The sequence below is a fragment of the Lathamus discolor genome, chromosome W (genome assembly GCF_037157495.1).
Source record: "Lathamus discolor isolate bLatDis1 chromosome W, bLatDis1.hap1, whole genome shotgun sequence".
Taxonomy (NCBI): Eukaryota; Metazoa; Chordata; class Aves; order Psittaciformes; family Psittacidae; genus Lathamus; species Lathamus discolor.
The window spans coordinates 22714882-22738193 of record NC_088908.1 but is presented as its reverse complement, the minus strand read 5'-3'; the positions used below and the strand labels follow the sequence as shown (position 1 = coordinate 22738193).

The 23312-nt window shown below is 41.5% G+C and overlaps 1 protein-coding gene across 9 annotated transcripts in view; it reads right to left on the bottom strand.

The window, feature by feature from the left end:
* LOC136004208 (nuclear factor of activated T-cells 5-like) overlaps positions 1-23312 on the bottom strand; it is a 219307-nt gene that overhangs the window by 59847 nt on the left and 136148 nt on the right. For 7 of the 9 annotated variants that reach the window (XM_065660496.1, XM_065660498.1, XM_065660497.1 and 4 more), the window contains exons 3-5: positions 16778-17336; positions 11176-11368; positions 1182-1372 (exon numbers count right to left, since the gene is read on the bottom strand). In XM_065660496.1, the coding sequence (XP_065516568.1) occupies positions 1182-1372; positions 11176-11368; positions 16778-17336 (943 nt within the window). Of the gene's footprint in view, positions 1-1181; positions 1373-2917; positions 2967-11175; positions 11369-16777; positions 17337-17797; positions 17860-23312 lie in introns of those variants that run through there. The other 2 variants (XM_065660502.1, XM_065660504.1) reach the window with 2 other exon arrangements.

The window sequence follows — 23312 nt, the reverse complement described above, 5'->3', positions numbered from 1 at the left end:
AATAGTAGAAGAAAACATACTGTAGTCATATTTTTTTTATGCTCAGCAGACCTTGGAAGCAATAGATACACCATACCATAACTGTAGTCCTCTGGGAAACGTCCACAGGGCCAGAGTGAGAGAGAGATAGTGCTGACTTTCAGAAAGGCATGCTAGATGCAAAATTATTTCAAGCAAATGAGCAACCAGAAAAAACCCTAACCAAACACAGCCTGATGTGTTAAGAACGACACTGTAATTTTATCAGGACCTTAGGCTCTACACCCAAATAGTACAGGGACCATCTGATATCAAATTTGAGTACAAAGTTTTGTGCTGTATGAGGGCCAACAAGCAACAGCTAGGGAGCGGAGAAGAGGGGAGAGTGATTTAGAAGATGGCACTGGCATTGCTGTTCAATAGGGAGGTGCTATAGCATCACTGAAATACTAGGAAGATTTGAGATATCAAGATTCCTTTCAAGAAAACAGCCTAAGCAAAACTTTTCTTCCCAGGTAATTCCAAATTCATCTTTATAGCATCTCTATACTTATATGGATTTACATTAATGCTTGAGGACAATTACAAAATTACTATCCAAGAGGCAGTTATCATGGGAATATATTTTACATTAAAAAAGTCAAATTGACACAGTCTATTAGCAAACTATATCATCCTACTTAAGAAGTGGACACTGTCAATTGAATAAACATTTCTTCTCTTGAAACAAGACAAGCTTCCACGTGAAGTGGCAGCTTTCAACCACACACGTGTTGAAAAGAAGACCTACTGAAAAGTATTATTTGAAAGATCACTCCCTTTCTGTACTAAGATACACGTGAAAAGCTTATTATGAAATCACTTATATTCAGAGTTTGCTTCTGATTAGCAATTCTTACTTGTTAAAAGACAACCAGCAGAACCACTGACCAGCTTATAATTCATCTCATACTTGGATATGCACATAATTGATCAAACAGAGCATGAAAATAATGTAACAGTTAATTGATAAAGTTTAAGGAAGACCTGACTAAGAATTAAATATAATAAACTGAGAGTGCCTGGTGTGTGCCAAGATGTTCAGACTTTTAACTACTAATCCACCCAACAGAAAAAGGAACATTAGTTTCTGAAAATAAGCTTTTTTGTGGGTTGTTTTTTTTTTTTTAAGAAAAAAAAAAAGCTACAAAAAAGCTACTCACGCAAGTGTCATATTGTTGCTTGGGTCCAGTCCAACCTCAATAACAGTAGTCCCCTCTATATCCACTTCTTTACAGGGAGTAGTGTTTCTCCCAGTAACTCTGCAGGCCTGGTAGAATCCATGTGGCTTCACTCGACCAGAGTCATTACCCACAAATACCTGAAGCACCACCGGCTCACTGTGACCTTCCAGCTGAAACATGTCAACACAAATCAAATATTTAAAAAATTGCCACTTAATTAAAACACAAAACATTTTACGCAACTGAATTTATAAAGGGTACTCTGATACTCTACCATTTAAATGGTAAGCTTAATGAACAGTCTTTGTGTCATGTCACCAAGGTCTCCTTGGCTAGAAACAACAGCGCCACAGCTAACTTGTGTCACTTTTCTTCCCTGGTGTTCTTGTTAGAAGAAGGTATGAACAGTGCACAAGAGTATCTCACATCATCTGGGTGGTAACTGCTCCAGATTTGCAATACCATTAGCAAGACAAAGTGAAGATCAGCTACTGATGGCAGGGACACCTCCACTGACAATCTGCATTCAGGATAATCTTTTTTTTGCCAGACAAGTCACTTGTTTGTTTATACAGTTTTAATGTTGCATGTTGATTTTAGACTCTCTAGTTCTAAATCATCAAGTAACATGATGACCTGGGTTCAGCAGCAGCAGTCATTTTTCTCTTTCTTAGTAGGTGGTGCAGTGCTGTGGTTTTGACTTTTGGCCTGAGAACAGTGCTGATAACACCAATGTTTTTAGTTGTGGCTAAGTAACGTTTACTCTGACCAAGGACTTTCTGAGTCTCATGCTCTGCCAGGGAGGAGGGGAAGCCAGGAGGAAGCAGAGACAGGACACCTGACCCAAACTGACCAAAGAGGTATTCCATACCACAGCACATCATGCCCAAGATGTAGAGCTGGGGGCAGTTACCCGGAAGGGCTAGATCACTGCTCGGTCGGGCTGGGTATTGGTTGGCAGGTGGTGAGCAGTTGTATTCTCTTCCCCTGTTATTTCCCTTATCTGTATCATTCTTGGTGGTAGCAGTAGTGGTTTGTGTTATAACTTAGCTACTGGACTGTTCTTATCTCGATCCGTGGGATTTACATTCCTTCGATTCTCCTCCCCATCCCTCTGGGAGCTGGGGGAGGAAAAGGGGAAGGGGGGGGGGGGTGAGAGAGTGGGCTGCGTGTGTTTTTCTGGGTTGCCAACTGGGCTTAAACCATGACACATGGTTTTCTTTAAAGGGCGACAGAATCTGCTGCTTCTCCTCGGTCTACTTACAAGTGATGCATCTGAACGGGTGCCCATGCTGCCAGAAAAGAGCAAGCACCAGATCTCAACTGAGCTGGCAATATTTTTACACTGTTCTTCCCCATCTTTAAAATACCCCCCAAAAGAAACACAAACAAAAAAGCCCTCTTGTCCTTTACAGGGTTTTTCCTCATGTCGTGGTTTAAACCAATCCACACAGCTCGTCCACTCACTCCCCCCCTTCTTTCCCTCCCTCTACTCCTGGAGGGACGGAGAGGAGAATCAAAAAGAATGCAACTCCCACGGGCTGAGATAAGAACAGTTTAGTAACTAAGGTATAACACAAACCACTACTGCTACCACCAGTAATAATAATGCTAAAGGAAATAACAAGAGGAAAGAATACAACACCTCAGCACCAGCTGACTGATAACTCGCCCCACTCCCCCCAGCCGAGCACCGACCAATCCCTCATCCAAACCTGCAGTCCACTAGCCCTTCCAGGTAACTCCCCGTACATCCTGGGCATGACGTGCTGTGGTATGGAATACGTCTCTGGCTAGCTTAGGTCAGGTATCCTGTCTCTGCTTCCTCCTGAAACAAGGGGGACAGAAAATCACAAAATGGAATATAAAAACCTTTAGAATCAGTTTTAAGTAATGCTAAGTTTGATGGCTTTGTAACAGTAGCAATGGAAAATTACTGAGGTGCATGGTACATAGAAAAAAAAATAGAGTGCAGCTAGAGAACACACTGAGCATTCTTGTGCAAGATAAATTGTTATAGTTGACAGAGTTTTAAGAAAAACAGGCTAGAAGAACAGGACACAGGGATAAGGAGTATCTGGGAATGGCAGGTGTCCAGGATGGGCTACTGTTAAACTAACTGATAAGTAGGAGGATAGGAGGATTATTATGTCTCCTGTGCTAACGAACCAATTAAACTGGTATGAGCATCTACTGCGCGTGCTCCAAAGGCTGCCAGAAGTGATGAAGATTGTTGGAAGAAGTAAACGACCCTCAGAGACCACCACCACAATTCTGTACGCATGCGGGGAACTTTCTGGAAAATGACGTAATGTATGTATGCCCAGGGACTATATAAGGACGGCTTGTGGAGCAACAGAGAGAGACACACGTTAGGAGGAGCTATCCCCCGTGTCTCCCGGCGCCGCAATAAAGAATACCTGCTTGTCAGCTTGAAAACTTTGTTGGCAAGTTTGTTCCTGGAGTTTTCTCCGAATCACTCCCTGCCTCCCCTCCTCCCTGGCAGAGCATGAGGCTCAGAAAATCCTTGGCCAGACCAAACATTTGAGCAGCAACTAAAAACATCGGTGTTATCAGCACTGTTCCCAGGCCAAAAAATTAAAACATAGCACTGCACTACCTACTAAGAAGGAGAAAAATGACTGCTACTGCTGAACCCAGGACACCCCACTAGCTCAGATTTCCTGAAGATCCAATGACTCATTTTGTCTGTCCAGCCTGGGCAGACTTTTATATGCAGTGTATGAACTAGTTTGCCTACTAGTAAAGCAAGCTTGAACTTTCAGAAATTCAGTAACATGAGACTCTTCCAAACAGAATTTTCACTGATAGGTACTAAAGAGTAACTTTTAAAAGAATTAAAAGGAAATTCAGATGAATAAAGGCCCATTAAGAAATTTCACATAAATGAACACTAAATTACCATAGCAACAGGATGATATAAATGGATTTTTATCTTATGAAACTTCACTGGATTCCTACATTACTCAGGAAGACTAAGTGAAGTGTTGGAGATGTTTCTAACACTATCAGACATGACTTTAAAGATGAGTATACTGCTGCCCTGGGTACAGCTGTAGCAGTCATTTTTTCTCCTGAGTAGCTGGTGCAGTGCTGTGTTTTCAACTTCAGCCTGAGAACAGTGCTGATAACACACCAATGCTTTTAGTTGTTGCTACATAATGTTCACTCTGATCAAGGACTTTCTCAGTCTCATGCTCTGCCAGTGAGGAGGGGCACAGGAAACTGGGAGGAATCAGAGACAGGACACCTGACCCAAACTAGCCAAAGTGGTATTCCATACCACAGCACATCACTCCCAGTATATAAACTGAGGGGAGTTACTCAGAAGGCCCAGATTGTTGCTCGGGTCGGGCTGGGTATCGGTCGGCAGGTGGTGAGCAATTGTATTCTCTCCCCTTGTTATTCCCCTTATCATTAAAAATAAAAGCCTACAGCACGCGGGATTCCCAGGCAGTCTCCCATCCAAGTACTAACTGAGCCTGACCCTGCTTAGCTTTTTTTCTTTATCACCAGGTTCTGCACCCAGGCAGAGATATCTTGCCACAGTGTAGCAGCCCAGATGGGTTTACCTCTGCATTGCTAGTTGCTTTGCTTCCATTGCTGCAACCACCCCCACAGGGCCTTTGCCACCATCCATGAGTCAGTACAGAGATAAAGTACTGGCCATGTTTCTCATTCAGCAATGTCCAAGACCAGCTGAATGGAGTCCCTTATGACACATAAGGCACTACTGGTGGCAGTAGTAGTAGTTTTATATTGTATCTTAGTTACCAGACTGTTCTTAACCCGTGGGAGTTACATTCTTTCGATTCTCCTCCCTATCCCTCTGGGAGTGGGGAATAAGGTGGGGAGTGAGCAAGCAGCTGCATGGTTCTGAGTTACTGGCTAGGCTTAAACCATGACAACTCTTATACTCTCTCAGCAGTATTCAGCACAAATTTTAAGGGCTCTATCATAAACAAAGCTTCTTTGTGGACCTGGTAAATTAGTTTGGATTGAGAACTCTTTGCTGCTTTCTCAAAGTGGCATAACTATGAAAAACATAGAAATGTAAATGTCTTTCACACTTTTTATTTGTATGATAAGAGACAGAGTTGTCTACTTACTTGACCTGCTGGCCACACTCCTCCCACAACAACCAGGATGACATTTGCCTCAGTTACAATAAGCATGTAATGCCAGTCTGTATTCTGTTCAGTCCCCATGCTCACATTTATACTCTTGTCACTGCAACTTTTGTAATGGTATTTGAGAGTTCTTCTATGTGTCTCTGTGTAAGTCAAGTAAAGCATTACTCCTGGTAAGCCTTTCTACCATTTGCATTAGGAAACCTTCACAAGTACAGCCCTCAAGTTCTTTGATTGCTTCCACCAGGCTATGTAGCCATCCATGCAGATGGACAGATGGCTGAAACCTTCCACGGTCAGAGATATCTCTACACAGAAGACTACTGTATCATCTACTGTCTTCTTAGTCAGGCAGTCTGTAACAGATACCAAAACATTATCCCTGAACTTCCTCCCTCCTCTGGTCTCCAATTTCATGCTGGAGATCTGAGCAGTCAAGGAGCTCCTCAGGATAAATGACTTCCTCTCTTCTTTCTAAACAGCTGATGCATATTCACAACTGCATTCCAGACACATAGACTAAACCAAGTCTCTGCAATTCCAGTTCAGTCACAGCCCTGTGACTACACAAGGAAAGAAACATGACCTGCAGATTCACACACCGGGCATGTGCAGCCACTGAAGAACAGCATTTGAATTTTTCCCTTCTGAACAGGAATGTGAAAGATCTCTTTGTAGCCTTCTTCCTCATGTTACTTCATTTGTGTCCTTGGTTCAGCTGTAACAGTCATTTTTCTCCTCCTTAGCAGCTGGTACAGTGCCCTGTTTTTGACTTGAGCTGGGGAGAATGCTCCTACTTGAAGCCTCTGGCAGAAAGCTCCAGGGGAGACTTGAGGTCAACCCCTCAGCTTTTGGAGTCAGGGATACAGAGGACCTGAGGCCAGCTATACCCCAACTGAAAAAGAGATACTGGCAGCCTATGAACATGTTCGAGTTACTTCAGAAGTGACCAGCACTGAAGCACAGCTCCTCCTGACAACCAAGTTCTCCATGCTGGGCTGGATGTTCAAAGGCAATGTCTCCTCTACACATCATGCAACTGATGCTACATGGAGTAAGAAGGCTGCACTAAACACACAACAAGGTCAAATAGGAAATCCCAGTTATCCAGGAATTCTAGAAGTCATCATGGACTGGCCAGAGGGCAAAGATTTTGGAATGTCACCAGAGGAGAAGGTGATGGGTGCTGAAGAGGCCCTACTGTATAATAAACTGTCAGAAAGTAAGAAGCAATATGCCTTCTTTACTGATGGGTCCTGCCATATTGTGGGAAAGCATCAGAGATGGAAGTATGGAGTCCCTTACAACAGGTTGCAGAAACTGCTGAAGGAGAGGGTGAATCAAGTCAGTTTACTGAGGTGAAAGCCATCCAGCTGGCCTTGGACATTGCTGAATGAGAAAAGTGGCCAGTACTTTATCTCTATACTGACTCATGGATGGTGACAAATGCCCTGTAGGGGTGGTTGCAGCAATGGAAATAGAGCACCTGTCAAAGCTGCTAAGATTGAAGTGGCTCAGATGGACTTAGACTGGCAACATAAGGGTGAATTATTTTTGGGCTGGTGGGCCCTTGACACTTCAGGCCATCAAGGCACAGATGCAACATACAGATAGGCTCATGATCAAGGGGTGGACTTAACAATGGACACTATTACCCAGGTTATTCACGACTGTGAAACGTGCTGCAATTAAACAAGCTAAATGGTTAAAGCCTCTCTGGTATGGAGGACGATGGCTGAAGTACAAATATGGGGAGGCCTGGCAGACTGACACACACTCACACCAACCTGCCAAGGCAAGCACCATGTGCTTACCATGGTGGAAGCAACCACCGGATGGCTGGAAACATATGCTGTGCTCCACGCCACTGCCCAGAACACTATCCTGGGCCTTGAGAAACAAATTTTGTGGTGACATGGCACCCCAGAGAGAACTGAGTCAAAAAATGGGATGCATTTCTGGAATAACCTTATAGATACTTGGGCCAATAAGCATGGCATTGAGTGGGTATATCAAATACCCTATCATGCACCAGCCTCTAGGAAAACCGAATGGTACAATGGGCTGTTAAAAACTACACTGAGAGTCACTGATATGCTAGAGGGAAGGGATGCCATCCAGAGGGACCTTGACATGCTTGTAAGGTGGGCTGATGCCAACCTTATGAAGTTCAACCATGACAAGTGCAAGGTCCAACACCTGGGTCGGAGCAATCCCAGGCACAGCTACAGACTGGGCAAAGAAGAGATTCAGAGTGGCCCTGCAGAGAAGGACTTGGGGGTGCTGGTCGATGAGAAAATGAACATGGGCCGGCAGTGTGTGCTCACAGCCCAGAAAGCCAACCGTATGCTGGGCTGCATCAAAAGGAGCGTGACCAGCAGGTCGAAGGAGGTGATCCTGCCCCTCTACTCTGCTCTTGTGAGACCTCACCTGGAGTACTGTGTGCAGTTCTGGTGTCCTCAACATAAAAAGGACATGGAACTCTTGGAACAAGTCCAGAGGAGGGCCACGAGGATGATCAGGGGGCTGGAGCACCTCCCATATGAAGATAGGCTGAGGAAGTTGGGGCTGTTCAGCCTGGAGAAGAGAAGGCTGCCTGGAGACCTCATAGCAGTCTTCCAGTACCTGAAGGGGGCCTATAGGGATGCTGGGGAGGGACTCTTCGTCAGGGACTGTAGTGACAGGACAAGGGGTAACGGGTTAAAACTTAAACAGGGGAAGTTTAGATTGGATATAAGGAGGAAATTCTTTCCTGTTAGGGTGGTGAGGCACTGGAATCGGTTGCCCAGGGGGGTTGTGAGTGCTCCATCCTTGGCAGTGTTCAAGGCCAGGTTGGATGAAGCCTTGGGTGGGATGGTTTAGTGTGAGGTATCCCTGCCTATGGCAGGGGGGTTGGAACTAGATGATCTTGAGGTCCTTTCCAACCCTAACTATTCTACGATTCTATGATTCTACGATTTTCAAACATTAGGATACACATTTACCAAAGGCCACCTGGTTGGTCAACACCAGAGGATCTGCCAACAGGGCTGGCCCAGCCCAGTCAGAACTTTTACATACTGTAGAAGGGGATAAAGTTCCTGTTGTGCGCAGAGAGAATTTGCTGAGGAAGACAGTCTGGGTTATTCCTGCTTCAGGTAAAGGCAAACCCACTCGTGGGATTGCTTTTGCTCAGGGACCGGGACATACTTGGTGGGTGATGCAGGAAGATGAGGAAGTCCAATGTGTACCTCAAGGAGATTTGATTTTAGGGGAAAACAGCCAATGAGCTCAATTATATGCTCTTGCCTGCTATATAACACTTTAATAGCACAACAGCTGGATGCCCATCTCTGCCACTCTGGGCTTTGAAAGGTAGGTATGTGCTGTCATGATCATCAGCAGAGAATAAAGTCATGTGAAAAGCCAGCAGCAGCAGAACTGTCCTTAGATCACCATCGATTGACCCTGACTTCCCTCAGATCACCACTCCAACAAAGAATGAACTTCAATGAAACCAGATGAGCTCAGCAGTGATCAGAAGGGTTTGGCGGTGTTGTCAGCAGGCAACAATCCAACACTACACACCATCTCTCCTGCCCTGAAAGGCTGTTACAAGAGATGGAGCCTGACATCATGGACTAAATGAACTCAGTGAACTTTATAGGAACGGTCTGTGGACTAAGGAATGATATTTCTCTCTTTATGTGTGTGTGTGTGTACATATATATATATATGACATAAAAAAGCGATCACATATGGAAAAATATGGGATCTGACCATTACATGAATGGTATGGAATAAGGGGTGGATACTGTCCTGGGTTCAGCTGTAACAGTTATTTTTCTCCTTCTTAGAATCGTGGAATCATAGAATAGTTAGGTTTGGAAAGGACCTTAAGATCATCTAGTTCCAACCCCCCTGCCATGGGCAGGGACACCTCACACTAAACCATCCCACACAAGGCTCTGTCCAACCTGGCCTTGAACACTGCCAGGGATGGAGCATTCACAACCTCCCTGGGCAACCGATTCCAGTGCCTCACCACCCTCACAGTAAAGAACTTCTTCCTTATATCCAATATAAACTTCCCCTGTTTAAGTTTGAACCCATTACCCCTTGGCATATCACTACAGTTCCTAGTGAAGTGTCCTTCTCCAGCATTCTTGTAGGACCCCTTCAGATACTGGAAGGCTGCTATGAGGTCCCCACGCAGCCTTCTCTTCTCCAGGCTGAACAGCCCCGACTTCCTCAGCCTGTCTTCATACGGGAGGTGCTCCAGCCCCCTGATCATCTTCGTGGCCCTCCTCTGGACTTGTTCCAACAGTTCCATGTCCTTTTTATGTTGAGGACACCAGAATTGTACACAATACTCCAAGTGAAGTCTCACAAGAGCAGAACAGAGGGGCAGGATCACCTCCTCCAACCTGCTGGTCATGCTCCTTTTGATGCAGCCCAGGATACGGCTGGGTTTCTGGGCTGCGAGCGGACAATGGCAGCTTATGCTCATTTTCTCATTGACCAACACCCCCAAGTCCTTCTCCACTTGGCTGCTCTGAATCTCTTCTCTGAAATAGAGCTGGTGCTCTTCTTAGTAGCTGGTGCAGTGCTGTGTTTTTGAATTAAGCCTGAGAACAATGGTGATAACACACCAGTGTTTACTCCGATCAAGGACTTTTCCATCTCATGTTCTGCCGGTGAGGAGGGGCATGGAAAGCTGGGAGGAAGCTGAGACAGGACACCTGACCCAAAATAGCCAAAGGGGTATTCCATACCACAGCACGTCATGCCCAGTATAGAAACTGGGGGAAGTTACCCAGAAGGCCCAGATCACTGCTCAGGTCAGGCTGGGTATTGGTCGGCAGGTGGTGAGCAATTGTATTTTGCATTACTTCTGTTTGTTTGTTGTTTTTTCTTTCCCCTTTTAGTTTTATATTCTCTCCCCTTATTATTTCCTTTATCATTATTATTATTGGTGGTAGTAGTAGTGTTTTTTTATTATACCTTATTTACTGGACTGTTCTTATCTCAACTCATGGGATTTACATTCTTTTGATTCTCCTCCCCATCCCTCCAGGAGCTGGGGGGAAGAAGGGGGGGGAGTGAGCAAGTGGCTATGTCCTTCTGAGTTACTGGGTGGGCTTAAACCATTACTTGGGCTTTGGTCCCCATCCTCTGAATAACTTAAAGTCCTCAGCATCATGCTGGCAAGCCTCATCACCAACAATCTTCACCCTCTCTGAGTAAGGTGAATTATATCAGTTATCCTTTTCTCCCCTTCAAATGAAGCAGGATGAACAAAGAAGATAAACACATGCTGGAGAAACCAGCTATGCAGCCAAGGCCCAGATTCCTGACTGCATCTGCTCTATCCAGATCCTTCCCCTTGATCAGGACTGAGGACACCATTCAGTCCTGTGTGCTGCTCATCCCTGCCTCAGAGAGAGCGACCAGCAACACCAAAACTTTAAGGCATCAAAGTCTATACAGGGAACACGCTAAATTTGTCAAGTGCAGTTACAGCATTTCACTATCCTAGTTTTTCATGCTTCAACTGTCTATTTAGACAGTTTGTGTAACTGCAGTCTAACAGGACATGCATCACAGATTATACATCACTGCCTTGACATAAAGCTTCCTCCTTTAACTGTGATGTAAATGAGACCACTTGGTACATGCAAGAGATAAGAGTACAGTCTCTACAGCAGAGACTGCAACATCTCCCCCCCCCCCCCCCCTTTAAAACCAGAGATTCTAGGCCTATTTGAGATGAACCATTTACCATTCTACTAAAGCATCGCTTGGGAAGGAGTCCCCATATCACCCAAAACTAAGCAGCCTACCTTGACAGTTGGAAAGCCTTGCTGTGTCCGGTCTTTCACTGAGCCTCGGCTGCCTTCAGTCAGGTAACGAGCCCTGTGCTGGGTTTCTGGCTGTACCACGATCTTCAGCTCTTTCCCCTCACTCTTAGTTGGATACTGACCACACAACACTGGGGACTTCTTCTCTCCAGCTCCTTTCTGGTTTTCTGATGCTCTGGGAAGTCAAAGCAGGCCATTAAAAAGATGTTATAAGCAGCTCCTCAATAAAAACAAACTAAATTACAAAAAAGCTAAAAAGATAAAGAATGTATATTAACAGATAGAAGAGTTATAGTTGAGAGCAAACTTTGGAATTCTCTTTCTGACAGAGAAGGAAACCTGCAGGATGAAGAGGAATGACGCTTCCCTGCCTCCTCCATCCAGTGTAAATAGGAACTGCTTTTCAGAGAGTAAACATGAAGGAAGGGAAAAGCAATTAGCATTAAACTATGTTAAACAGAAGGCTCACAATCTGCTTTTTCACAGTATATGATACAGCCTGGTACTGTATGAATAAGCTGTTTTGTGTCTGTAACAAATATACATATGTACACACACACAGAGAATGGATTTAAGGTTAAATGATACTTCTTTAAATAGGAAAACAGCCTCATGCCTGTCTCCACCTGAACTTGCATATCCATGCAAACTCAAATACTAATTTCTATCAAAACAGACTGATAAATTTGTTTAAACCAAATTAGTTATTGTAAAAAGCTATGACATAATTGCACCAATTTGAAATCTGCAGTGTATGCAAAAGGACTGTTTTGTTCCAGGTGCATACCTTAAGATGTATCCTGTGTTCAGTTCCATAATTAAAACCCGAATGAAGAAGCCCTCCAAAGTATAGCATTGTATGATCAATTTTGTGTTCACTTTAAAGCACAATGGAATAACTCTTGATCTTATACAGAGCAGGTTTGTATAATGAAGTCTAATAACCTCATTTAACACCAGCAAATGTAAACATGCCATGGCAAATAGTACAGGTAGAAAAAGGGCTCAATGGATTTCCGCAAATGTAATATTCTTTACTACCAAAAAGTAGTTTCTAACAGCTAATGACTCAAGAAAGCGGTTTATATAACAGGTGTGAATTGCTTAAAAAGCAAATTCTGTTTCAATGTGCAACACATGGAAGCAATTTATCCAGGATTTTTAATTCTCATGGAGGGGGGTGAAAGAAATGCTTTTTCTTCAAAATTGTTTACTGAGAGCTTTGCCTCTGCAAGACTTTTTCACTGACCTGAAGGCTGGGGTAACCCATAGTGCTCTCATTCCCAATTAACTGATGATTTATACTAACAAACATTATCAGCGCCTTTCCTAAAACTCTTACTGTGCAACAAATAGCACACAGCCACATGGTACGCAAACATTTCCAAGTCATTCCCCAGCCCCTGCACAGCCTTTCCCACTTTTCATAGCGTGGTTTGGGTTTGAAAGGACCTTTAACCTCATCTAGTTCCAACCCCTTGCTATGGGCAGGGACACCTTTCACTAGACCAGGTTGCTCAAAGCTCCTCCCAACCTGGCCTTGAACACTGCCAGGGATGGGGCAGCCACAGCTTCTCTGGGCAACCTGTGCCAGCACCTCACCACCCTCACAGGGAAGAGTTTCTTCCCAAGATCTCATCTCAATCTCACCCCTGTCAGTTTAAAACAATTCCCCCTTGTCCTGTCCCTACCTGCCCTTATAAAAAGTCCCTCTCCAGATTCTTTGTCCACCCCTTTAGGCACTGGAAGCTGCTCTAAGGTCTCCCTGGAACCTCCTCTTCTCCAGGCTGAACAAGCCCAGCTCTCTCAACCTGTCTTTTCTTATGGAAGGGTCTTCTGCTCAAGGAAAGGTCAGGCACTTTGCCCCCTGATTTCACCACATCTCCTACTAAGCATCCAAAACCTTTTAATACATGTAACAAAGGGTTAAAATGGATACTGCTGAGCAGTTATGAGCTCTGTGCTTTGTATGAATTTCATTCATGTTTTTCTGTTTGTGAAGGTGAACCACTTCCCCACAGACAGCCCAGCAAAGCCGCCTGCTCATCCAGCTGAGTCTAGGGCAGATGGCCAGTGCATCCCTGAGCAGCCCTGGCTGCCTTGCACACTCATCCTCAACCAAGTAACAGTAGAGAGGCAGGTTCTAGATAAAAAAAAAAACAACCCAAAAACAAACAGCATTAAAAAAACCCTGCAAGAGTACTATCTTTCTGCCAAGGAGTCCTGATTACTCTGCCACAGTCTGGTCAAACAGGCTGTTTAAACCAAACTAAAACACTATGTAAAAACATACTTTCTCTTAGGAAAATGAAAGGAACAAAATTCCTCTTCAGTGTAGCACAGTCAAAACCTGTGATACACTAAATAAACTGTAATTAACAGCACTATGCTCCTCACTTCTGTACAAGTTAATCAAAAACACTAATCAAACTCAAGCTCATTAGATAATCGCTCTATTCTTCCTCTCAGGTCATTACTCCAATGGACTACTAATTAAAAAGAATACGTATATGAACTTGCAGAGAATATCTTCTCTTTTTCTTCCTCAGAATTTTAAATCACAGATCTACAACTTCTTGGCTTCCCCCAGGGAACACAAGAAGTCACACTGGGTAACCCCAGCTGCTGCAGGCACCATCACATCTTTCCCAGTCCTGTGCCTGGGCCCCATGCTTCCTGCACCTTGTCACAGGAGAATGCTCCACAGAAAGATGCCACACAAGGATCGCTTAGCTTGACCTTGTCACACATGGAAGTTCCTGCTCCCTAAATTAATAGGAGTGACTGAAATACTACTGAATTTCAAAGGAGAGTGTTAAGAGAGGCAGCCATCAAAACAAAATTCACTTTCAACACTCAAAATGCAAAGTTTTAGCAGTGCAACATTAACACTTTGGCCTCTCCAACACAACTCTGTTCTCCTGAGAATACTTTACCCTTAAACCCCAAGTTACCTGAATTGTCAACATACCATTATTTAATAAGTTGTCAAATTTATGCTGCCTAATCATTACTTTGAAAGTCTTCCCTCTAGAAACCAAAAGTAATCATTACTTTCAATTAGAATAGCTGAACTTGAAAGCTATTGTAAAGCCTTCACCAGAACTCAGTGGTCTATCTTCTCAAATTCCAAGGATATATCATTTACACATCCTTTTAATTTAGTTTATTTAGAATTCTAATATTTGTGCACATACATATAATAAAACATTTCATACACACATTTATTTACTAGCTTAACCATTACCAGACAATGTCTCCTCAAAGCAAGCACTTCTTTTCTAAACAAGAAGTGTAAGTAGCAAACCCCATGATTCTACTTAGAACAAATTTCCTGAGTTAAGGTTTACCTGGTCTTGCACTGGCATCAGGGCTGTTCCCAGTGAAGACCTGAAAGCGAAGATGAGACCAAGCACATTGGAAACCTGAGCCTCTCTGCCCTAAATCACCATTAATTCAACCATTTCTAGAAAGGCTTTCACAAATTCCAACAGTTTCCACAGGAAACTATTCCTAGCTTTTGAAGACCACCAACTAGAAGTGTCTTTTGAGACAAATGCTATTTCCACTTCACAAATTAGCAAGGCTGCTTTCCTTGCTCTTTAAGCCAAAAGTAAACAAACTCCCTTGGCTGAACTCCATAGGGCTGGAAAATTAAAAAAAAAAATCAACCAAACAAACCAGTCACTACTGTGACCTAGATTTGCAAGGCTAAATCTCCATATTCCAGCTGCAAAATTAAGTTTTCTAATATCCTGGCTAGCTCTTGCCCCAGAGCTTTTATTCAAAAGGACAATTCTGTTACATAAGAGTTTGATGCAGTTCAATCTAGCCTGCATATGACTTGTTGGGAAAAAAATTATCATCTCCCCCTGAGTTCACAGAGTATTCCTGACAGCAATGATGAATGTCCACTGGGTAGCCCCTAATATTTTAGGGAACATTACAGTCTTGTGATGATTTAGATTGAGATTGCAGAATTGGAGACTGGTTTGGGCTGGAAAGAACCTTAAGATCATCTAGTTCCAACCCCCTGCCATAGACAGGAACACCTTCCACTAGACCAGGTTGCTCAAGACCCTGTCCAACCTGATCTTGAACACTGCCAGGGATGGAGTATTCATACTGTTCCAGAGTTTACAAAATCTTTCCTCTCTGCCCAGAGATCACATTTACAGTCACAGCTCTTGCCCTCCAACAAAGTTCCTTCCCTTTGTAAGAGAACACCTGACCCTCTCTGCTCAGTGGAGGCAGTTTCCTCCCGCCAAGCAGCTGCCTTACATATGATAATTTGCTTCTTTGGGTCTACCATGTACTAAGGTTTTACTTTATTATCAGTGATTTCAGCTGGTGAAAACAAGAGATGCTGGACTGCAGCCAAGCAGTTACAACTACTGGTTGTTGTAAGGAGACACTAGGAGACCCACTGGTAGGTAGCAGAGTCAATGCTCCTGGTACCAGGCAGCTCCATGGGCCCCGACACGGTACCCGGCTGGCAACACTCTGGAGAGTTTCTCAGAATCACTTTCTCACAGTGAAATTTTAAGTATGGAACTGCAATGACCCTGGGAATACAGACTCCAGGCTCTTTCCCTTTGGAATATGAGAAGTTCATAATATTTCCCATCAGTCAAATTTTCACATTCACCATTACTGTGATGAACATTAGAACATACTGCAAGCACATAAGAGTAAAAAAAACCAAAATACACCACCCCACAACCAGAAAAAAAAATAAAAAAATAAAAAAGCCAAATCTATTCTCTCAACCATCTTAAAAGTACTAAAAAATCCACAAGTTAAAAATAAAAATGCATCAACACACTATTGTAAACTGATGGACTTTTTCCTCTTTAAGCAACTACTGAAATGCATTTTGTGAACGGTATAAAGTGGAAGAGATGAGAGACCACCACCCAGGCATGCCCACGTACAGACACACGCATGCATACAACCCAGAAGCACAGAGAGAAACAGGATTAGAGATTTATTTCTGAAAAAATCAAAATACAGAAGTGAATTCACAAGAAAAAACAAAATCTGGTTAACCAGTTCACCATATCATCTTAATATTTTATAAAAAAGTAAAGCATATGTTAACTTCAATGATGAGAAAGCCTAACAAGTCATTCACTTCTACTCCCATCACTCTCTCTATTTGATAAATAAAGAGAGGCAAACACAGAAGCAGATAAAGTGTACAGACTGAAATCCTCACATAAAATCCTGCAAAACCCATTAAGATTTAGGATGCATCCAGTCCACTTCTGCCTTTCTTTTTAAATACATTTTCATTGCCATTCTATAAATGGAATTGCACAATCTTTGAGGAATTTCATTTAAACAACAATACAGATGAGCTCATCAGCCCTGCGTTCAATGGTTGCAGGGAAGTTCAGCTTTATCTTCTAAAAGATTACCAAGTCTAATGAGACCTTATCACAGGCTAGGACTCAAAAGGGAACAGCAGAGAAGGGATTTATGTGAGAACCTGAATAGAATACTTGACAGGGCATGGGGAGAGTTTTATTAGTTTGGTTTTAAATATGGTGATAGGAAAAAAAAAAAAAAGGCAGATACCAACCCATTTCCTGCTTTTGAGTTGCCTTTGCTTTCCGTGCTGAGCTGAGAAAGGACATAGTGAGGCGCTTTGGCACTGTCGGCATCAAATATATCCATATTGGACTCTTCACAATCTCGATGTTTGATCCCTGGCCTCTGCTTTGGATTTCGTTTGCGTGATTTACGTGGCACCTCAGTGTTATCATTGTAGGAACTGGTACTCATGTTACTGAAGTTGGAGGGTGAATCCTCCATCCACATACTGCAGCTCTGTTCTGACTCCAATCCACACCCCTCATCCTGGCAGGACATCTGACTGTTGTCCAGCAAGTCCTCAGGTGGTGGCGAGATGTACAGGACTGTGTGTCTCTTCGGCGTTGACTGCTGCTGCTGGACTGCATTACTGGTTAACTGCTTTTCACTTACCCCTCTGGTACTTACCCCCACAGCTGAGGAGCAGCTCTCCGCTTGCATAGCCTTGCTGTCGGTGACTGAGGTAGAGTAAATGGTAGGACTGGATAAGGTGGTAAAGGAGCTGCAAGCACCGCCCATGGAAGAAGAGGAAGGAGCTGAAGAAGCATCTGCGGTGTATAATTCAGAAGTAAATACAAGATACATGGTTCTGTGTGTGCTGGCTATAGCAGTCCCATTGACACAAAGTGATTTATGAACAGATTTCTTTCCCCCAACAAGTATTTGGAATTTGGTAAGTTTTAGAATGAAAATCCTTAAAGCAATACAGCCTAACCAATACAGTACTTTGGAAATGCCCAAATGAGATTTAGTATGAGCCACTGGAATCAAGTTTTTAAAAGCTTAATGTTAATTCATAAAAATGGCAAGCAAACACAGCTTTCATTGCCTTGGCTGGACTAATTATTTGTGTTTCTACACAAATTCATCCAAAATAATGTAAGCCCCAATACAAAATGCTTATAATCCACATTCAATGCTAATTAAACCAGTTATTGTTGGACATTTTTTTATTTTTGAAAAAGACGGGACTGTGTTTAGCCACAAAATATTAAAATAAGTTTCTAACCTATGAAGCAGAGAACTACAGGTCATTTTTAATGCAGACACTCCCTGCTTCAGAGGCAAATCCTGGAATAAAAATATGAGAAAATAAATGAGAAAAAGAGCTGCTGATTATTCCATCATAAATGAGAAACAAAATATAAAATCAACTGAGCTGGTAGGCAAAATGGAACTGGTATCAGTCACTATGACACAGCTGTTTTTTTTGAAGGTTCAAAATGGGTGAAGTATCTGCATTGGTGACATGCTGATACAAGACAACATGAAATTTCTGTAATTTGACTCTTTCAGTCACTGTTTTTTCTCAAGACTTTATCAGCCAAGTCCCTTATGCAGACAGAGACAGCTTTTGACAGACCTCTGAAAAGTTCATATGAAGCAGATTATTTTAAAGAACATGATTGTAACTCCTCTGGAGTTCAGACAGATCAATCTGGTTTAGAAACATGAAAGGACAGCTAAATGATTAAAACAAACCCCTGAAATATTTCTGGACACCAACAGATTCATTTCCAATGAAGAATTTTAATGGACAAATCAGCTGAAAGCCTAGACTGAAATATTTCAGAGGAAGCAGTATGAACAATCATTAAGTCTTTATTCCTCAGTGAGCTACAGCTGATTTAAAGAAATAACTGAATTTTATAGTCAGATTTAAGTTTCCTGCAAGGGAGACGCTATTTTCTGTATTTCTGCCCTGCTGACCACACCTTGCACAATAAACCAGAACCACAGAAATAAACTAATTTTTGAAACAAACTGTACATAATATATATACATACTTATCCAATGTTTGTTCAGCTAGTTACTGGTGTCCTAGGGGTAATACCTATTAAGAGGAACATGATATTTTCCTTCTCCTTGAGTTCTTGTAATCCAAAATATTAATCTCTCAAGTCTAAAAAGTTTATAGTTGAACTATTTTATCCAGTTTAAGCAATTTAAAAGTAACAGAATAAAGTATGTTCAGCCATCATATATATATGTATATATTTAGTGCTAACAGCAAAACGTAGCAAACCTTCCTATAAATCAGCCTACTTGTGATTACCAGGGATATCAATAACTGCTGATAAAGAATTTTTAAGCCAGTACCATTTCTTACAACTTTTCTGTGCTAAATGAATTTAAAAGTAAACTTACACTACTTCAGATTGTCAAGTTTAGTGGTTGTTACAGTTTATCCATAACCTATTCTGCTTTTATCTTCATAGGAAGTCCCTTCCCCAAACCTCCCAGTGAAGCAGGAGCAGGTGAATGATACCAGTTCCATTTTCCAGTTTGTTCTTTGGCAAATATAGTGGCTGAAATTGGGAGAATTCAGTCACTTTGAACTGCATTCCAATTTAAAGGCAAATTTATCCTTTCTATATCATGCATTAATGCAATGCTTCCCCCCCCCCCCCCCCCCCAAGACACAGGATTGGCAAGAACTATTAAATCTAGATATTAATTTCAGTGACAATATTTAGAAGCTGATTTGCAGCCACTTTGAGTTGAGAAAGACCTTTGCTATTTGGGATGTTTGCTTTGTCAAATACAATTAGTTTCCATTCATGATTTATACACTCAGAAATAGAAATATTCAGCACGCATACAGCATATATGCTGCATGCAAGCGTTGGCAAGCACATGGCACACATGTCAGTAATGCTGGAGAACTGGATTACTGAACAGCAGTATTTCCCCCATTTCAAATTAATTCTTCTTTAAATGGATGAAATTGAGTATCATGCACAGTACAACAGAGTGTATGCATGTCTCATGCTTGCCTGTGCACGAAAAGACTTTGACAAATCAATAATAACATTGAACCAGGTAGCAGGGCTCTCAAATTGGAAGAGTTCCTCCAACAGATTAATATAAAAGACTTATCTTTTTGCAGCAAATATGGGGAATGTTTTAGAAAGTTCTTTTAAGAGACCTGGAAGAAAAATTTAAAAGGGACGTGGTCTGCATTAGAACAGGTATGTCAAACACTGATCATACCCTGCTGATCAAATGGTTCAATGCACATCCTGCCCAGAAATGCAACAACTGTACTTTTCCCTCACTTTCCTAGGGAAAAACAAACAAATGACTGTTTCCACCATTTTATCTCCTCCAGTTTTTTTCCCCCTAGAAGTTAAAAAGCATGTATGTGCATGAGTATGTGTATTTTTCTTTGTACATTTAAAAGATATACTATTCATTATAAATTATACTCTCCTCCATTTACCAGATACAGCCCTGTGTAACAGTAAGATTAGATTATCAAAACAATATCCAGTTAAACAGTAATAGCAAGAAAACCTCTCTCTTTAGCCTTATATATTCTCAGATGAATGTCATTACCATCCATAAACATATAAGTGTTTTAAAGCATGTACAGGTCAGTGTCTTCTCTTATAATTAACAGCATGTAACAAAGTATGACAAATATTACAGCAAATGAAATAAACTGGCTATATTAAACTTGTGTATTTGATTGTTCTAAAGTCTATTTTGGGGGATAAATTAGTAATTGCCTTAGTAACATTTTAAGTTATGCAAGTACTGAGAAACATAGTAAAATGTATGTTTTCTCAGAGTTTGCAGGCCTTTAGTCAACGCATCTTCCTTTGAACTGATAAGTAAATGGGGTCAAAAAGAATTAATGAAGTTATTGTAAAGAATAAACCACTGGATGTTTCATGGGTCCCATTTCGTTTTATCAATTTACTCTAAAACCAGTGACAACACATGCATATCTGATACCCAAAAGAGATCTCTTGATTGAATATGCTGCATTTGGGAGGGTTAAAAAAAATATTTTTTTTTTATTCTGAAGTTTTCAGTAATTAAAAATTGACTGGTATTGCTTTAAAAGGGGAGAACATTTTACATTTCCTGGTTTTGAGGAATGAAGTTTTCCCCAACATGCAGATAACCATCCAAACATACACAGTGGCTGTTCAGTGCAGGGTGTACCTGTTCGATGATCTCTCAAGTTAGAATGGAAACATACACATCCTTCCCCAGTTCCAGCATTTCTTTTATTTGAGGTTACTTTCTTTAGACACATATAAATGGGAATTGTTACAGGTGGCTCTTTCATTTGCAGCTTAACAGTGCTTGTAACAACAAATATAGTTTAAGTGAGTACATACGCTTTGAAATATAAGACTGAATATGTTTTAACACAGCCTCAAAATAAAAACTGCTTTTCAACACTGAACAGAAGCCAAGTGCATGTTATGGCAAGTATGCAGCCACGGTATTAGAAATTAAATGTACACCAGTATCACAAGGTAGGGTTTGGTTTGTTTTCCTTTTTTTAATTGAAAAAAAGGATAGAGAAAAGAAAACTACTTCCACATTAGTACAAGTTTGATCACTGTTGAAACTAAACCTCCTGAATCCATTCATTGCCATCACAGTAACGTGTAAAGTAGTTGAAATAAGTAATTCAGAATTTGTTGCCCATCCTACAAGCTATTTTTTTCCCCTAGGAAAGGCAGAATGGTATCAAACAGTTCAGTCTACGGAAGCCCTGGTTCTGGTTTTGACTTCATAATTTGCATCAATAATAAGCAATTCTGTAATGTGTAAATGAAAGAGGGGAAATAACCAAAAACTAACAAAGTGCTTAGTGCTGGAGTTCAGAATGCAAATAAAGATAACCAATTACTCTGTACAACTCCAAGGAAGACTACATTTCAAAGAAATTCCAGTTGTTCATGTTATAGAATCATAGAATAGTTACCAGTCATTGTACACTTGCCTCCCAGAAAATCTAAAGAGGTGCCTATTGCTCCCAAGCATTCACCTCACTTTCAGGCAGTGAATAGAATTAAATTCACAACCAAGAGACTGAGTGATTCAGGTTCCAATGAAAACAAAAAGCAACCAAAAAGCAGGCAGTGAAAGAATGGATGCAACACACACGAGGCACAAATGCACGCTGCTAAAAGTCACAGGCTAATATAATGTCAGACTAAGGGAACACACAGCAAAGAGCATCCCCATGAGCAAATCAGTGTAGCCTCTCTTTTCAGTAACATAAAGCATTGTACAAAGAAAATTTATTACCTCCTGAGTTAGCAACTAAGGCAATTATATATATTTCTATATCCTTTTATCATGAGAAGTCAAACAAGGCATTTAGCTTCTAAAAAAAAAAGAAAGGTCTGAAAGGCAGGAAAAGTAAAAAAAAAAAAAAAAAAAAAAAATCACTACTTGGCATTGAAGGAGTCTTATCTTCAGATAACACTTACGTGGAGCCAATCCTGATTACCAAGTCCTCCAAAAGAAACAAATAGTGTCCTGATGACATTTTTTTTCTTAATTGCAGCTGGAGTGCAAAGCAAGTCATTTCCCAGACTGGAAAGCTTAAGATGGTGAACACAAATAAAGTGGAGATATTTTGGCGGTTACAAGTTTTTCAGCCACCTGTGCATGAACAGCCAGGACTAGCAAAAAGCCATTCAAGAACTCGCCTCATCCTCATAGCCTAGCCTGCATCTCGCATAACCCCTACGCTGTGTTCAGAAAATAAGCATCAAGAATGAAAAGTCACCAAACACTGTGAAGTTTAGGTTGGTATATAAACTTAATATATGAAGTATACCCATTTATTAAATTTGTTAATTTATCTAACATGTCATGTTCTTGATAATACTTTTGTATGTTACTGGGCTTATTTAAACCACTAGACACAGCAGAACAATTTCAGACAAAACCAGAGGGTACTATGTGCAAAATTTCCACCATCAACCCTTGTGTTGCCAAAGGTTTGAAAGGTAAACACCAGAACTTACAAGGTGCTGCAAACCTGCTTTTAACACCTCACATGCCAAACTTTGGTTTCTACTTTTCTTCTCATATTAGTGATATAATATCAAAAGATTTCCAAAAAGTTTAGTCTCAAATCAATATCAATCCACTCTTTAGAAAGAAATAAATAAAAATAAAAGAGGGAGGGAGGGAGGGAGGGAGGGAGGGAGGGGAGGGAGGGAGGGAGGAAGGAAGGAAGGAAGGAAGGAAGGAAGGAAGGAAGAAGGAAGGAAGGAAGGAAGGAAGTTTAGTCTCAAATGAATATCAATCCACTCTTTAGAAAGAAATAAATAAACATAAAAGAAAAGAGGGAGGGAGGAAGGAAGGAAGGAAGGAAGGAAGGAAGGAAGGAAAAAAAAAGGAAGTTTAATCTCAAATCAATACCAATCCACTCTTTAGAAAGAAATAAATAAAGATAAAAGAAAAGAGGGAGGGAGGGAGTGAGGAAGGAAGGAAGGAAGTTTAGTCTCAAATCAATATCAATCCACTCTTTAGAAAGAAATAAATAAAGATAAAAGAAAAGAGGGAGGGAGGGAGGGAGGAAGTTTAGTCTCAAATCAATATCAATCCACTCTTTAGAAAGAAATAAATAAAGATAAAAGAAAAGAGGGAGGGAGGGAGGGAGGAAGGGAGGAAGGAAGGAAGGAAGGAAGTTTAGTCTCAAATCAATATCAATCCACTCTTTAGAAAGAAATAAATAAAGATAAAAGAAAAGAGGGAGGGAA